Source organism: Pomacea canaliculata, linkage group LG2, assembly GCF_003073045.1.
Source record: "Pomacea canaliculata isolate SZHN2017 linkage group LG2, ASM307304v1, whole genome shotgun sequence".
Lineage (NCBI taxonomy): Eukaryota > Metazoa > Mollusca > Gastropoda > Architaenioglossa > Ampullariidae > Pomacea > Pomacea canaliculata.
The window spans coordinates 9,120,973-9,139,613 of NC_037591.1; the positions used below are offsets into that span (position 1 = coordinate 9,120,973).

At 38.7% G+C, this 18,641-nt stretch overlaps 1 protein-coding gene across 1 annotated transcript; it reads right to left on the bottom strand.

Moving 5' to 3' along the window:
- Positions 1-17: 17 nt before the first annotated feature.
- LOC112556135 (tyrosine-protein kinase SRK2-like) lies at positions 18-17,181 on the bottom strand. Its single transcript, XM_025224835.1, has 10 exons — positions 17,020-17,181; positions 9,006-9,323; positions 8,247-8,445; positions 6,730-6,833; positions 5,879-6,028; positions 5,194-5,358; positions 4,592-4,851; positions 4,062-4,215; positions 3,756-3,887; positions 18-3,326 (listed from the first exon to the last, which is right to left on the bottom strand). Exons 2-10 carry the CDS (start codon positions 9,193-9,195, stop codon positions 3,124-3,126), a joined length of 1,557 nt encoding a protein of 518 aa, XP_025080620.1. The 5' UTR covers positions 9,196-9,323; positions 17,020-17,181; the 3' UTR covers positions 18-3,123.
- Positions 17,182-18,641: the final 1,460 nt, after the last annotated feature.

Genomic DNA, 18,641 nt, shown 5'->3' on the forward strand with positions numbered 1-18,641 from the left:
AAAACAACCAACAATCAGACTGTTGCAAGAGTTTAATCAAGATAGACACAAAATTGTAGTTGGGGATGAAGATATCAAAAACTGGGAAACAAAGATGTGCTAGTATTACATTAACAAAAGAACCCTCAAGAGAATGATCTGCTCATTAAAACTGACACTATGGCTGAGCCCATTTTCAGCACTCTAGGATGTTGAAGGTTTAAAAGATAATAATATACTTGTCTCTTGCTGTCACATTTAGTTTGACTCCTGTACAGACTTCATAAAAAGTTACTTGCCACTGATGGTCATTGCCTGCAAGAACAAATATATCTACAAGTCTTGGGTTCTTTTTTACCAAGGTTTTTTTTTAAGCTACTCCATTTAAACTCCAACCTCCATCAAAGCTTTTAAATGAAAATCATGTTGATTTCTATGTGCTTTAACCCCACCATCAAAGTGGGCTCAGAACTTAACAACATAAATAAATTTGATCACCACAATGTATTTTTCAGTTAGGATTTTAAACCATCAGATTTCGTAGAAGAATTCATCAAGAAATTAGTTAGCTGCCGTGTGCATATCAGTATTAATCTTATGATCCATTTCTTGCAACATGTTTCAAATTATCTCGTTTATCTTTTCTTAAAAGTTTGTAAATGAAGGTTAAACAAATTTATAATAATAATGGTGTGAGCTTTTATAGTGCATTATCCCAACTGAAGCCATGTTCTCTGCACATTACGAACACAAAAACACGACAAAAATCCTGTGGCTCTGTAAAGTTAACGGGAATGCCAGGTCATTAAATTTAAAATAGCATTAGTTTGAATTTGAAATCCGTACAGATCCATCAAATAATACAAAATGAGAACTGCACAAAAATATGTGCATGTGTGATTTGCAAGCATTTTGATATCAATTTGAGCTTAAAATAGTAATCTGCAACTTGGCTTACTTGTTGCATTGAAAAACAAGCTCTAGCTTTAGATGAAATTACATGTATCTAAAAAGCATTTTAAAATCTGCACATTTGGTATGGCAACATATACAAATATATTATTTATACAGTCTTGTACAATATATACAAATATGTGCACTCAAACTATAGTTTGGAAGTAGTATTCACTGTGCAAATATGTGAATGGTTATTTCTTCAATAATTTCCTATATGTACTAAGTGTAACGGGAGAAAATATGCAAATATATTTCAATAATCATGAAGAGTAACCTTTAACGGCGTTACGATTTAACAATAACAACAACAGGCCCCACATTGTGGAAAACGCATTTTGGATACCATGCATGAATTAAAATATTTTTCTGTTAACTTAAAATCTAGCTGCATTTTAAGATGCATCTAGATACCAAAACCCTACTGTCTATCACAGGACAAACCATGATGGACAGCTCTTAGCTGCTTTGTTTCATCTTTTATGTTATGATACAAGTCTTGTAAAATGGAATGTATTTTGATTCAAGTTAATCCAATAACATTTTTCAATTCTTCCTGTAAACAAAAAAAGAAAATTGCTGACAAAATACCAATGGGTGAACTGTTTAAAAGGAAAAAAAAGCTGTGTGCAGCCCTAGCTGGTGTTTTCAACTTTATTTTCTTTTTTAAACAGTAATGCACCTCTAGTGCATGCTCTTTAGACAAATATCATTTTTTCTGATACTTCTTTAGAGCCACAGCATCTCTCCTGAATAAAGATGGACTATTCAGCATGTTTCCAATGCCTGAAGATATCAATACTTCTACAACCATAGCTTCAAAGCTTACACCAGCCTATTCATTCTAGCATGCCTGTCTGCACTCCTGACATTTACACTCTTTTATCATTTCAGTCTTCATTCACCCAGAAGCTCCTCCCACATACCTGCAGGTCTTATAATGTGCATATTTGTAGAAAATCAATTTGACTGGACACGATGCTTAGCTAATACTGATGAATCTTTTGCATAGTAAGTAGACACACAGCATGTTCAGTTAAATTATGCAGTGTGAAATAAAACAGAAGCAGGAAATTAACTGGAGCCACTAAGAAAAAAAAAGAACAAAGCAACAAATCAGCATATCCTTCAAATTGCATGTCCATACTGATAGGCACATTTGTTGTCAAAAGAATTGAGGTGTCCCATGCTAAAAAAACAAATATTGAAACCATCATTGAGCTTTTAATTTATATACACAATTATCCACATTCAGTTTCATTAACAGACTATTTAACACAAGACAACCAATGACTCCTGATTATTTGATCATTTGTTAGACTTCTTATTCATTGAGCAGGCAAAAAAAAAATGTAACATAGCTATTGAATTAAATAGTAAGAGAAGGGGAAACGAAAGTGTAGGAAATACAAGCACATAAAATAGTCCAGCTAATAATTCACAGCCAAGTGACGTTTCAAAAAGGACAACAATAATTTTTATTTACATTTTGAAAAGACTGGGTGCACGATTAGCCCTTTTACTGACACGTATAACCATCTTACCCACACTTCGTTTCTGCATGGTTTTTTTTCTCACAGTGTGGTTTTTCTTTGCAAAAAATACCAAAAGGTTGCCATGCCGGTAAAAGGTGGCATGATCTCTGTTTGACAAATGCAAAATCAGATTCCAAGCAAACTATCTCAAAGACAAACTATTGTTACCTGAAAATAAAAGGGTCTTGTGCTACCCAACTCATGATCTATGTGGATGTGCACCTGAACAGAGGACATACTGCTTTGTCCTGCAAGTCACACTGCTATGTTAACTTGGTGAGGAACGTCACAGTGCTATATTAACTTTGCTGCAAGATGCACTGCTAGAACAGCTTTTTACGCTACAAACCTACACTCTGCAGAAAACAAAAACCAGTCCTCACAAAATGTTCTTTGCACATGCCCCATACAAAGAGTACCTGGTAGAAGGTGCCTAATCACATAAATACTTGTTTCCACCAGGACCTCTCAGTCCAGTCCATAATATCTGCTGCATTACGGATCTGAACAAAAGTGTCACATCTCTTATTTCTTTGAATCCTTGTGCTACTTAAGTAGACATATTTATCTATATATAAAGACAGTAGACGATGAACCGAAGGCAATGCTTAGTTGCTGAATGGTGGTGTGAAACGTTTAGAACACCTAGTCACCATTAATCTGACTCTTTGTAGTTGGGTTCAGTGGCTATATAATAATCATCAAAGAAGCCAAACAGGTACTCAAACGTGGGACGCTTCTCTGGAACTTTGTCCCAGCACTGAAGCATGACATCATAGACAGGGTCAGGGGTGTAAGTAGATTTGGCCATGCGGTACCCACGTTCCACTTGTTCTAGCACCTCTCTGTTCTGCATGCCTGTAAATAAATAAATAGAAACCACTAGTAACTTTATGAATCTTACAGCATAACAGAAATCTCTGTCATCTCCTGTTACATGTTGACAAACAACTCAAACAGCATGAAAACAAAAAAGAACCGGTCAAAATAATCTTACAGTCTCAGACTCTTCTCACCCAGTTTTCCTTTTAAGCCTTTACCCACACATCACTTTTTCATCTACTCGACTGAGTAGCAATACTCTCCCACAGAAATATCTTCATCATCATCATGCATGAAAGTATATGCAATCACACATGCAAAATGTATGTTTTGTTGCCTAAAACAGAACAGGGCTTAGCTGGCTGCATTCTCACTTATGTGGATATCTATGACATCCTGTTGAGAAAACTGTTTTTTAATATTAGGTGTACAAGAATTTACATAAGATTGATAACAGGGACTGACCTGGGTAGGGAATCTGTCCTTTGGTCATAATCTCTTGAAGCAAAATCCCATACGACCAGATGTCAGACTTTATCGTGAATCTGCCATACAATGCTGCTTCCGGTGCTGTCCACTTAATAGGGAATTTTGCACCTGTCATCATAATATAGCATAGTCGTGTCATGTTCATAAGTCAAAGCAAACATATGCTACCCCCAAATCAGGTATACCGAGTATGGTAGCATAGTATGGATGAGCTAAACATGCCACAGTACCATGGACACAGCTGACATGACAGTTTTCTGGCTACAAGATAGGAAAACTCACCTGAATGAGGATTGTACTCCCCATCCTCAATAACCTTGGCCAAGCCAAAATCAGCCACCTTGACGATGTTGTTATCCCCGACCAAAATGTTGCGAGCTGCTAAGTCACGGTGAATGAAGCTCATCCTCTCCAGGTACGACATGCCACTAGCCACCTGCACATTTATCATCATCATCCCTTTAATTAACAATAAGAAGTTGAGATGATTTTTTTTGTGTGTGATGGTTTATGACTCATTTCCTCTAAGCTCAAGGCAAAGCTAAATGGTCCCATACCTCCTAGCCACAGAGACAGTGTCTAAGGTACAGCTGTAGTAAAAACAAGAAGGACAGCACACTTTCTATATGGGATCTATAAAACAGCTGAAGAAATCTCTGGGAAAAAGACTTTAGCTGGAGAAGGAAGAGGAACTGTTGACCTGGTCTAATCAAGCCCACTGACTACTAAGCTATGGTAACTTCCACAATCATCTATTACAGAGCAGGAAAACATGAGTGACAAATGACCGGCACTTCCACAAAGTTATGTACCTGGGCAGCCATGTCAATGAGACTAGGCATCTTGAGATTCCTGCCTTCGCCTTCACGCAGGTACTCCAGCAGGCTGCCCTTGCTCATGAGTTCTGTGACAATGTAGATTGGCTCCTCCTTCGTGCACACAGCATACAGTCGCACCAGTTTGTCATGCTGGCACTTTTTCATAATGGCTGCCTCTGCCAGGAAATTAGCAGGGGTCATGGTCTCCGGTTTGAGTGTCTTGATGGCCACGTCTGTCTTGCCCATGTATTTACCTGTAACATTAGGCTACATGAAAAGAACGCAGCAAACATCTGTGAGAAATACACAAAATTCAACAGTAAACTGGCACAACTTGTCTGGTTTGGCCATGTGACCTAGAACAGTATTCAAAGATCATCCTTCAGGGTATCGAGGAGGAAGGCTGATGAAGAGAAAATAAACAGGATGGAAAACATGAAAGAATGGATTGACCAAGCAGTACTTGTTTACTGCCACTCAAAACATAACTTTGTGGCAATCAGTTCAGTTGCTGGTTCTATCCAGCACCTCCCTCCCAAAACTGTTTACCAGAATGAACTTCTCAGCTTACAATAATATACTATCATTAGTCTTACCTTTCCACACCTCTCCAAACTGCCCAGCACCAAGCCTCTTCTCAAATGTAAGGGTGTTACGATCAATTTCCCATGCATCCTTTGTTTCTCGAGACAGCTCTTCCATGACAGGTTTGGGCTTTGGGCATGGACATGTCAGATGCTGACACAAACCATCAGCTTGGACTGGAAATGACACGAAGATCTTATCATAATAAAGAAGCTGATTTCTGTCTATCAAAATGAAACTCCAAGAGTAGTACAATGTGCAAGCAATGCATGTAATAAGAACCCCAAGAAAGTAAAAGAAAAATGAAGATCATACAAATACAAAGCATGAAGGATTGAGTGGGAGGAAGAATGAGGAGAAAAATCCACCAAATGACCAGCCATAAGAGAAATTAGTGGAATAAAAGTGTTTTCAAGTAATATAAATAATGTTATTTCAACTGAAATGACCAATGCATCAAATAAAAAATACACATATGTACCAAATGAATATTTCATAATATGTTGTACACGATATATACTACGTCCTAGAAAAATACAGGACAGAAAAAATTTTTAAAGCTACTACAGAAACTAGTTTATAATTCAGGTAAAACCAGTGACATAGCTGTCATAGAAGCATGAATTGCAAATGTTTTAGTAAGATAATCCAGCAAAAGCAGTGGCATCTGATTTGCTATTTATTTTACATTTCTACCTTTGTAGTGGTCCACAAGCTCCAAAATGGAGTTGAATGTTCGGCGGGCAGCAATGTAGCAGCCACCATCATCTTTGTTGCGGATCCTGTAGTGCTTGACACAGTCGCCTTTCTGCTCATCATAGTCACGTACAGATAGCACATAGCTTCCTGGAAAGTGAAGAACATTTTAATTAATAGACATTCCCTTTATAGTGAGGAATATATAAAGATTTATACGTTAACACACAGCTAGGGAAAGTGAAATATGTCAGAAATTACACAACACTCCATTGATGAGGAATGCCTCAGGATTAGACAGATACCATCCTTCCAGGAAGTTTACTGCTGATCAAAATGTTAAGACACTGACAGTGAAGATACATTACAATAAAACTTCCATTAAGCCCCAAGAAAGTCTTCTTCTTCTTGGTCCTATTCTCCCCAGTGGAGCTTAGGGCTGCAACCACACCCCGCCATCGGACCCAGTTCTGGGCGTCCCTTTCCAGTTGGGAAGCCCTTCCGAAGAGGGATCTTCCCATCCAGACTCTCGTTAAGCAGTTAAAGTGTTTGCAGTTTCTGTAGCATTTTATTTTTTTTAACAGGGTGGGGTTGCTAGCCTCATGCCCAACCCTCCTACTTCATCCAGGCTTGGGAGCGGCAGGTTAACCTAGTGGTTTCCAGGCAGAGTTCCCCTAAAAAGTATTGGCCATTAACATAGTACATATGTTTGTAATTGAGATTTTTTTTAAAGTTCTCTATAAAATGTCAATCTCACTAAAATCACAGACACTTCTTTAATCTTCCCATCACAATTTTCCTCTTAAACTGTAATGTAAAATGTAGGGTGTACGTCAACAATATTTCATTACCTGGTGTAGTTTCACTTTCTCTGATAAGGAAGTAACCCAATGCAGATTCAGTACTTCTTAGAGCCCTTTCTGCCTCTTTCCTTGTTACCTTTCCAAAAAACCAACTGAAACAAAATATAGTTCAGGTGACAGTTACAAGTTAGTTTGCTTAAATGTTTTACTGATAGTGACTACAACTTTTTTGCCAGATTGTTCCACTGAAAAGCACATGTAGCACTTTGCATTTCTTTGAAGATTTATTTACATGTGTAGGAACAATCTATCATATAATTTAGGAGATTTCATTTTAAGTGACCACAATAGTTACAGAATTCTATGATAACTGGGTTAACAATTTTGAACATAATAAAATAAAATGCTGATGACTGCAACAGGATATTTACATAAAGGAAGACAACCTGAACCAGGTAACACAAATGACATTAACGCTGACCCCTCCTACATCAACAGGCAAAGGCCAAAGATCTCACATCGACTTTAACCTACAGACTTGATGAGCTACCATTCATTACAAAGAATGATTCTGGCAGTGTATTAAGCAAGAATCATTGAGTGAATATGGGAAAATATTTTTCTAATCCTCTTCAGTGATAAAGAAAACATTTAAATGTTATGATGCACTGTGATTTTTTTTTCCCCCAGTGAAATTGGTAAACGAATCTCTAAGAATCAGTCAAGACAAGAAAATAGTTTTAATGTAACATGCAAATGCTATTTTACCCAAGATGCAACGTCTTTTAGCACAAAAACAAAAAGAAAACAGAAAGAATTATTTTTGCAGCACTCAATGTGTACTATCCATATGCAGCATGTTTTCAATGTGCCAATTTTTTTTTAATTTTGTCATTGTGACTGTCTCAATAGCAGTTATTTGTTTAAGTTTTCAGTTAAGATTTTTACAAAATTGCAAATTACAATGCATTATGCTCTTGGCTGCCTTTTATTAGAGTGCAGGTTGCCTAGCTGCACTTTAATTTCAATTATTTAATTTTTGCATTTAAGAGAGGAAAATTTTCTGATTTTCTTAATACTCAATCCTCTTAGTATTTTAGTGCTAATGTGCATGGTTAATATGGCACTGATCTGTAAATGCTGCCCATGAATGTGTAAAAACTCCTTGCAGAAGAGCGCGAGCAGCCCGGGGCCAAACTTCTTCCTTGTTAAACAATTCGTTGCATCAAATAGGTCATTCCCTTTTGTAGGTCGTTTTGGAGTGAAGTGTTAGAGACCTCACTTTTCTCAGGGCCAGCTTTATGTGAGGATGGTGCCCATCTCCCCTCCTTTGCTGCCTTACCTTCCCCAACCCTATATGGAGTCAGGTACCCATTCTCAACAGCTGGGTCAACTGGGGGAAGTTTGCTGCATCACAAAGATATCTAACTCGGGCGCCTCTTGATTCAGATACCAGTGCTCTAATCATTCAGGTATCCACTTCCCTCAGTACAACACCCCCCCACACACACATATATATAAAAACATGCATAGCATGCACATATTTAATACAGTCATCTACTTACTCCATAGACTCAATGGTATTCTCCAAAGCAACATAGTTGTGGGGGACATAGCCTTCCTGACCATTAGCATGGCGAGCTAACCACCAGGTCCCATCGTTATCATTAACTAGCTCCATCAGATCCCCTTGGCGAAAGCTCAGGTCATCGTTCATCCTTGACTCATAATCATACAGCGCCCGTAGCATACGTTGACCAGTGCCTGCACTCCAAACAGGCAGCAGAAGTTTAAAGACTCACTTCAATGCACAGTTTTATTTCAAACAAACAAATAAGTTGATTTTATTACAATATACTTTATCATAACATAGTTTATTATTATTTATTGCAAAATTGTGTCTGTAAAATTTTCGACCATAATACTGATTCTAACAGATTTGTCAATATTCAGCAATAGCATCTGTTGAAAAAAAATCTGAACACTGCTCACTTCTCTCATGGTGTGACTCAGTTATCATCACTCAGGAAGTTGGGGGGGATATCTCTGACCACCCCATTATCACTTATCTTTGACCAAGTCACTGCCACCCCAACCCTCGCCTCCACTATTTTCAGCTGCTAATCTCTTAAAACTTTGTAAAGGTCTAGAAGTAAGACATCAATTCAAATAATTTATTTAGTAAAGGTTTAATGACTGCACAAAATAAACACTTCAAAATCAAAATAAAATGCAGGAAACTAAAAAATAAGCATGAACAGAACACAGTAAACTTAGTATATTTTACAGCTAAGTTCATTTTCGTAAGTTTTAAAAGTACTCACAAAGATTTGCTGGTAGGCTATGGGGCTCATCGCTTGCAGGGCTGGGGAAATTACTCAAGTTTGTGGGATCTTTTTGGTAATCATTCTTGCGCCGAACTTTGTTCCCTGAATTTTCTTCATTTTTGCTAGCATCATTGAGATCAGTGAGGTCTTTGCCCCCAGTGCTTGGTTTGGAAGTCAAGCATCCCATTGTTTCAATCTGTTGTTCACATTAAAATGCACTTCTCACGAACATTGCAGGTAAGCCCCTTTAGATGTAATACTGTCTACACTTTGTTGCAGTGATGCCGATGAAGTGAAAGGAGCCAATACATCCTTCTGTTCAAAAACACACAAAACCGCTAAGCATTAAAAGTGAAAGTAACATTGCAAGTATGAGTGAAAGTATGAGTGCATTATGTTATATTGTCTCAAATATATTAATACATACGCACACACACACATATGAAACTTAAGAGCATACCTGAACATTTCCACATCCAGAAACATAATATTTTAGCACAAAAGTTGTAGTGAGCACCACATACTGAGCAAGTTTTATTCAAAATAACACTAAAACTGCATTATAAATGGATCATGTAAAACTGGAATACACAATATTTTATAGTGAGTGAGCAAATGTGTTTGTTCCAGACAGGAAACAAAACAGATATGCACAAATGTCTTTCACATTAGATCTAGATGTGAACATATATTACCTATCATACCCTCTTTTCACTGGCTGCAAGTCGTAGACTGTATAACCTATAAACTTTCCACTTTGACTTACTCTGCCGTTTCTGGCACTGGTCCTTGGTACCTCTCCGAACTCACTCCCATCTATACACACAACCTCTTCACTCATCTGACACCAGGCTTCTTCAAGTCCCACTAAGACAGAGATGTATGGACAGAGGTCTTTTTCCTACAAAGCCCCATCAACTTGGGACGGATTACTCGTCAGCCCTCATCACTCTGATTGTCTTGCCTCCTTTAAGTCTAAACTTAAGACACATCCTTCTAAACTACTTCACAGCAACCCTGTCCTATGAGCGTGCATAACGTGTCTGTATTTACTTTGTTTATGAGTAGTGTCTGTTGCAGAAGTGAGTGTGTCTGTTATATGCCAATATGAGTCTATGGTTGTTAATGATTTAGTCTATGTATGATTTATGTAAAGCACTATCAGCAAATCTTTGAAAAGGCACTATATGAATGCTCATTATTATCATTATTATTATAATAATATGTGTGTCCAGGTAGTGAATCAAGTGTGCAAACAGTGATGTCTGTTGGCCCACATCTGCTTCCCGGTTGAACTTCGATGCTACAGTGGCCTTTGGCAAACTGGCAAGACAAACCAGCCTTCTCTGGTGAAGTCATCCTAAACAAGGTCTCTCATCTCATCAACATTAGGTGAAGTCAGCCCAAACAAAGTCTCTCATCTAATTAGCATTAGCTTTGTCTAGAGCACGCCACCAATGTGATAAGCGCATTACTGCCAGATTATCAGAAGTACGTAAGAGCTCTAAGTAATTTCTAGAATTAATTTATATAGCTGTGATAGTCATTGTAATAAATGGAACGAGAACAAGAATGAGATAATGACAAAGAAAGTGAGTGTGTGCACGCGTGCATATGTGTTAATTGTGACGTGAATGATTAGCTACATGCAATCTACACTAATCCCTTCATATAATATATGAATGCCCAAGATCATTGGCATTTAATTACTAGGATTTTCAAGACCAAATGCATGACTGCAAACAGAGGCCCAGCAGACCTTCCAGTCATATGGGAAGAGGTCAAACCAGCTGTAAGCAGTCTGAAAAGAGGGAAATCCCCTGGCACTGACATGTTCCAGCAGAGTTGATAAAGCATGGCAGGGAAAAAATGGTGAAGGCCCTTACTGTACTGTTGAAAAGTCTAGGAGAACAAACAACGGTCAAAGAATAGATGAAATCACTCAACACACCCCTTCCCCAAAAAAAAAAATCTACAGCAAGCAGTGCCAAAACTATAGGACCATCAGCCTGCTGATTCACTCCAGCAAAGTCAGGTTGAAGGTGATTCAAAACCACCTCAGCCTTATGGCTGAAGAGCTGTCAGAAGAGCAAGCTGGCTTCAGAGCAGGCAAGAGCACAGCTGAACAGATTGTCAATAGTTGCATCCTGACAGAGAACATGGAAAAGAGATTGATAGTAATGTCATCGATTTCAGATGGTTTTTGATCAAGTCTGGGATGAGGAGCTTAGGCACATGATGAAATTCTACATTGACAAGGGTCTTGTTCAAACCATCGAAGCACTGAACAAGGGCTGGATGAGCTCAGTATTTGACTAGGTGGGAGATATCCTTCCAACAGTGGGTGTTTATCAAGGCTACCCTCTGTCCCATTGCTGTTTAAAATATTCCTGTAAGACATGGGAGTCTATTTAACCAAAATTCTCTCTTGGTAACAATGAGGACCTTACGAACAGACTGACAAACAGTCCAAATGCATAAAGGATGGACAGATAAGAGCAAAATCAAGGTTAACACCACCATGAGGGAGCGAAGCTGAAGGAGGTACACAGTATGTGGGCACTACATTTTCCAAAGATGGCAGCTGCACATCACTTACAAGGACTGCAACTCCAATGATTTCTCTGAAGCACAGTCACCACCCTTGTGGGGGCACAGGAAAACCTACTCATCACAGTGAAATGGCGCAAGTTAGTTTGGTTCAACCATGCCATCCGGCACAAAAACCTCTGACAACAGGTACCACTGAACCATCCCCACAGGTGGGCCAGCTAAATGGGAGGTCGGCAAGTACCAGTTTAGGATGGAGGAGGAGGAGGATGTACCAGCAGATAAATGTCCAGAGAAAAACAGTGATCTAAGCTGTAGACCACTTCCCTACAATTTTATTTTCTTCACACTTTTTATCTAACCTCCTAATCCAAAATGTGTTCTTTGTCAAACATGTTATGCATTCCCAAAGTTGCATCCTTTCACTGAAATTTGTTCCATCTCATCAAAAGCTGTATCTGTTTGCTAAAATTTGCTGTATGCTATTGAAAGTTGGATCCTCCTGGTGAAATTTGTGTTTTTGCGATCCCTCTGGTGTTTGTTCTTTTATGTGACATCTACAAGACATGCTCTGAAGTTTGCTCTCACCTAAAACAAAAAATATTTTGTGATGCATTCAAATTTCAAACCCTTTAGTCATTAACACCAGGTTTGTTGCGGTTCTCAAGAAATAAAATATATCCTACATATCGCATGCTCCTTTCTCCTAAATTATATTTTGCTCTGTCTTACTGGTTTTTCTGGCATTTTCTCATCACTGGGACAAAAATTTTAAGAAATTTAATATAACTTTGAAAATCTGTAAGTTATCTCAGTGAGACATTTTATTTTTTTTAGTATTGTGTGAACAATGAAACTTGAGGACTGAGATCCTTATCAAGATAAGGAAACGAAGTGTACTAAGAGAGGGAATACTTCCTTCCGCTGTTTGTGTGTGTTTGTAAAGCTGTCATAAGGAACCAAGTGTACCATCTGTCAAGTGTAGGAGTGAGAAAAGTAATTAAGCTGAAACTGCCATCATGGTCAAATGAAGTTGACACTGCCATCACGGTCAACTGTCTGACACCAAGCCAACTTCATGATGCCAAATTGTCAAGTGGAAAGAAAGACTTAATAAGCCAAACTAAAATTCCAGAAACGACTCATCTTAAATTTCCTTTGATTAAAAAATGTTAGTCCTTTGATGATGAGGTTAGGAAACAAAATGTGAGGAAAATCTTTTTTTAATGTTATAAATAAAAGAAATGCAATGCATCTATTTTGCTTGGTGAAGCAGTGATAATGTTTGACATCTTCCCACCTATATTTAGTTTTCAAATCACTGATATGTAAAGCTATCTTTAAATGTGGATTGACTGAGTGATCAATCAGTAATCAATCATTTGATTGTTTTTAATGACATATCATCAAAGGAGGCTATATTTCAATGAGAATTAACTGGTAAAGGTGTTTGGGTATAGTAGAATGCCATGAAGGCTGCAAAGGCTCACTAGCAGCTCACCAATGAGGGTCACTATTACCTTTATTTTAAATTATTCATAATTAAACTGTTCACAGTTACTTTTTAATGCCGCCAGCTCATCACAAAGAGTCCAAGGTAAAACTGTTCAAATTCCTTTTCAAGTCTCTGATGTCCTCTATGTAACACATTAAGCCAAAGTGCAATAACAAGCACTTCGTGTACATGCTGTCAAAATTTATCCAACAGGGGAGTGAGTGAAGGCAGTAAAAATAAACAAGTCTTGATGTACTAAAATGTGTTATAACTTACATATGCTTGTTATCATGTATGTGCACATTGTGCACCCACCACCTACTTTCTGAACAACAGCTAGGATGCTCAGAGCCCTTACCAGGAAATCACGTCACTAAGTGTGTCTGCTAATACATTTTTAGGTCATATTACTTATGCACTTCCATCATCAGCAGCACTAGTGCTCCAACACAGGCATAAGTGGCAGGACTCTGTCACCAAAACGAGGAAGTTCTTAAGAGCTGGCCCCCATGGCAACGACTCTATTCACTATTGAAAACTGGAAATTTGTGCCTCAAGCTTAACCAGCAATTGAGACTGTATTTGTCATGGCAAAGCAGCCAATCCTGTAAACAGATGCAACATGTATGGAAAAAAAAAACCAATATGCCAAAATGAGATCTGAACCTAGGACATCCTGTTCTTAATTTCTCGCAAGAACAACAACCATTGCATCACCATGACAGTAGAGTCTATACTCAAGCATCTAGAACATGCTGTTCTTTGCCAATCAGAAACACAGTGCCAAAGCCAGTTTTCTCTTGGCAGAGAGGCACAGGCACCATGTCTCCAGAAAGTGCTAACAGGAACAGCTGTCTCACATTAGTTACATTTCACACAAAGCTTAGGGAACATAAGACTATTCATCTAGTAAGTACTTTTTCTTGACACAACCAAGAGTTTTAAGTGAACAGTTTCTTGTATTTGCCACTCCTTGTTTCTTTTATTTCAACTCATCAAACTCCAATAATGTCTTACACTAAAAATGTGTATAAATGCATATGAAAAATCAATCTTGTCTTAATGATCATGAGTGTTTAAACTGATAAAGCAAAGATCAAACTAAAATATGTCAACAAATTTCACAGTAGACTGAAATCAGTGCTATCATTAACATGTCTTTAGTCCCTATACTGACAGTTTCCCAAAATTTGTGGAGTATTCAGATGTTGAAAACGTAAAAAGATGGAGGTTTCATCACCTAATGAATAGAACTGTAAATGGCTCACCATGTCCTGGCAATTAAATGACAGTCTCACCCTTTCCCTCCACTGCACATTACCCTACGTGATAATCCCATACCCACCACTACCTGTTATACTTCAGGGAATTTTCCACTTGTTGGCCCAACCAAGCCTGGAACCTGTGATCCTCTTCTCCAAAGAAGTGTACCAACTAGAAGGCCCCCTCCATGCACACACACAAACAGTGGAAATATGTGTCTTATGTTTTGATGTTTTGAAATGCCAAACTGTTTAAGCAAAGTAAGCTAAGTAACACTGTCTTCACATGATTATGATGATCTAGGATGAACTGAGTCTGTGTGCAATAGAATCCATTGTTAATGTGGAAAATCCCCAAAATAATCCTTCATAAACAACTCTTCTTCCCGAAGGTGGCCAACTGCTGCTCTTTTCACAAGTATTAGGCATCATGCCTTCAGCAATCGACTTAGCTCCTTCACTGTTTATCTTCCGCTACCTGCCTGTTGACCCAGTGCAGGAATGCCGTCCTGGACCCGTGGTCAGTCCAGCTAAAGATGTTTTGTGTTCTCTCTCTCTAAAACACACACACGCTTTCCACAGATCCGAGCAAACCTAGACAGTCAGAATTTCCTACAAGATATTTAATAGATCAGTGAAAATGAAACTGCACCATAATGGTAAATGTTTGAGAAAGATCAAGTGTATGTGTGTGTGTGTGCATGTGAGTGTGTGTGTGTGTGTGCATGCATGTGAGTGTGTGTGTGTGAATAAAACCAATCCATGCATGTCTCTCGTTGGGATTGTTGACTTGCATAACAGCAAGCACCCAGAGTAATTCTCACTATGCCAGTTTATACAATCACTCTTGCTGGGAACAGGGAGGTCGAGATACATGACAAAGGAAGAGGAGAGTGAAAATATGAGCTCAAACAAATCCCTCATATTCACGCAGAACTGGTGGAAGGAAGTCCTCTTGTTGCCTAACCCACCATTACCAGGGATCTGTTTGAATTAGTTCTCCTGTAACCTCATTTAACTTCCTGCTTTATCTTCTCTAAATTACTGGCCATCAAAGCTCCCTTCCTTTAAAACTAGTTATCTTTTGTGATGGAATATACAAAGCACATGACCCTTTCATCCATTTTCGGGTTTTTCCCTCTTTTGCAGCACTTACCCTCTCCCTCTAAAAGGCATTATGCTGAGTAATACAATAGCATGGCAATCATCTTTCATCTTTAAATGCAATTCGTTTCACTCATTTTTTTTTTAAAAAGCAGAAAAATTACCATGACCAAGTAATTCTCACAATAGGACCCCAGCCATAGTCTACCACACTTACTCATCCATACATTATTCAGTGGGCATATTGTGAAATTATCCAGTACTAGATGGGAGTGAGCCTACATTGTAGGCTTTGGCATGGATTCAGCTTACCCCAAGTCTGATTGCTTAATCAAATAAAGCAAAGCAGTCATCAAATAAAAACCCTGGCTAATTTTTTTTTAGCTCATATGATTTGGAAAGCTAGAACAGATGCGTATATGAGAATACTTCAATATTATATTATCTAAAGTGTTGTATATAAAATGGAGGAGGTGTGGTAGGGGAGGGGAGACAGGAAGCAAAGAATTTGAACCGTAACCAGCAGGAGATGAGTAATTATTTTCAATCATTCAAGCACAAGACAAACTGAGACATAGATTATATACAGAAACATGGTAAAATAATAGACTTTCTCAGCAAATTTAAAGCAAAATCATATCCATTAACAAAGTGTGAGTCTTATGTCTGTTTTATTAAGTGAATGAGCATGTGTACATTTCTATGTATGTATATGCTATAAGGCTGGTGTGTATATGTGTGAACAGAATGAAATCATTTTATTTGATTCAACCTATTAAATACACTTACTTAAAATAAAATACAATAAAAATATGTTTACTTGAGATGAACATTTTATATTTCTTCCTTGTTCATGTCATACTGCAGTGGGATACAATTATCACGCTGATTAAATTACAAAAAGTTAATGGGAATGAAGGAAATTCAAACTGACAAGATGGGCCAACATGGTTTCATATTATTCAAGGAAAGAAAATACAATGATGGCTAAACATTATACAGCTTAAGACTCCTTCCCTGCAACATCCATCATAACCAACCATGATCAACTATAACAGTTTCAGTACTTACGGTGCAGCCATGCCCATGATATTTATCATTATGATATATGTAATGTGAGCAACACAGCTATAAAGCTTTTATCACAATTAAGCCTGTAGAAAATCCACATCACTGACATTTACCAGAATTTAATTTTACAAGAACAACAAAACTCACAGAGACGCGCGCGAGAGAAAGTGAAAGCACGCGCGCACTCATGCACATCCTGTGAGTACGCACGGACGTGTTCCAGGAGAAATAAAATAAGAATAAACAAATAAGTCCCCTCTGTCCACACAGCTGACATATAAAATCATATAATAATCTTTGTGCGGATGTTCTGTTAACAGTTTGAATTTCCACACAGGCCATCTCTCTTCTATCGGGCATCTTCTGCGCACGTAGGACGAACAAGGAAGTTTGGGGAATCTGTGAACTCAGCAACAGACTGGGGTGTGCGAGTGAGCCGGCTTGTTTAGAAAGTTTTGTAAACTAATGTTGATACACTTGTATGACAACACGCGCTCAACAGTAAATAAACAAGATAATGACAACATACCTGTTGTGATTTATCCCTGACGAGAAGCTTGTCACTGCTGAATGAACGCAAAGCTTGGTGGTGTTGGTGCGGACGACAGAGAGGTAAGGAGAGAAGGAAGTATATTAGCGAGGTCCGTGGTGATCGAGGTCCGTGCGTGCGTGTGTGGGGACGACACGCGCCAAGTGAGCCAACGCTGGGTCTAAAACATGGACTGGCCTGAGGATCGGACTGGGTCGCATGCACAGCCAGCCCTCGATCGCAGGCACAAAAAGGCGGATTTGCTTCGTGATCTCTCCTATCAGATGTGAGCTCGATCTGTCGTGCTCACTTCATGTCAGGGCAGTTTTAGGCACAGGCAAGGTCCAACAATGATGACATGGGGACAGGATAATTGGAGATGCACGCATGAAACGTGCGCGCGCGTTCACACACACATAAAAGAACATGTACAAATGTTTTGCTCATGTGCTCACAACAGATTTCAAAGTTCCTGGCTAATATAATGCCATATTATTCGTTCCATTTTTATCTAACAACATTAAACTATCACCCAACATGTCAGTATTTATCTTACATGTATCAGAAGCATGGCATGATTTTTTTCATTCAAATACTAATTGCTTTGCTGTTGGAATAAATAACTCGATGACTAACTCTGTAGCTAACTGTCAAGTCAATTAACAGAACTGTTTGTAGAGGTGGTTCTCGGATACTGTAAATCCATTAAAATTTGTCACTCAATCTGCTACTTGAAAGAAAATAAAAACCGTCTCTAGTTGGAGACGGAAGCGAATTGCATGCCTTACAAAAAGAGGCATTTAGATATGTCAAGTGCAGCTTAGTGGACATCACAAATTTATTATCTGTTAAACTATCATTTTACAACTCATCATCTTCCCTTTGCTAATAATTGATGTCACTCGTCCGTGTCAGGGGGCCTCATCTGACGCGGGATGATGGCGGAAGTCCAGGACTGGTCCTGTGACACCAACGGCTAACTGACAATATGACAAATCTTTATTTACGAGGGTAACAGAATAAGTTATACTTTTTTACCATCTAGCCCTCGATCTAAGGAAACATGAGTCCGATTTATTCCTAACGACTGAAGTAATCCCATCCCAGACCCTTTGCCCAGTGAAGGGAATGTCACACAAGCCGAAAAGCGCGGTTTTCTTCGAATGCAAGAAAAGGAAGAGGAAGTATGATCTGTCAGACATAATTATGTCTGCATGTAGGATGAGCTTCTGCCCGGCAGTGCAAGGCAGACGACGCCTCGAAGTGGGACTGAGATGGACTGCGATCGTGCACCGGAAGTACAATTCACAGAGCTGACTCATGCATGTCGGGGCCATCAGCCGTTGAACTCCCGAAACCAGACAGAAAATCCTGTCTGACGGAGTGTGGGACGAGAATTAGTCACTTTTCAAGTGTTGCGGGCAGTCTAGGACAGGGACTTCAACAATCCCCACTTCCCAAAACAAATAACTTCTTGAACTTTAATTTTTGCGGTTCATACAACACTCAGTTATCTGCCTTTCTGAACCCTCGTGTAGCGCCATCTGAACCAGGACATTCAATTCCTGGCCATGGGAAAGTGAAGGCAGGATATCATTCTTGCGGATATGTTCATCTGAAAA

Bases quoted from the DNA above. Each gene is read 5' to 3' on its own strand.
- LOC112556135 (XM_025224835.1), bottom strand. From the start codon at position 9,195: ATGGGATGCTTGACTTCCAAACCAAGCACTGGGGGCAAAGACCTCACT. The intron at 6,834-8,246 runs GTAAGTAGATGA...ATTTTGTTTCAG, and splicing joins AATACCATTGAGTCTATGGA to TTGGTTTTTTGGAAAGGTAA. The intron at 3,327-3,755 runs GTCAGTCCCTGT...ATTTATTTACAG, and splicing joins AGGACAGATTCCCTACCCAG to GCATGCAGAACAGAGAGGTG.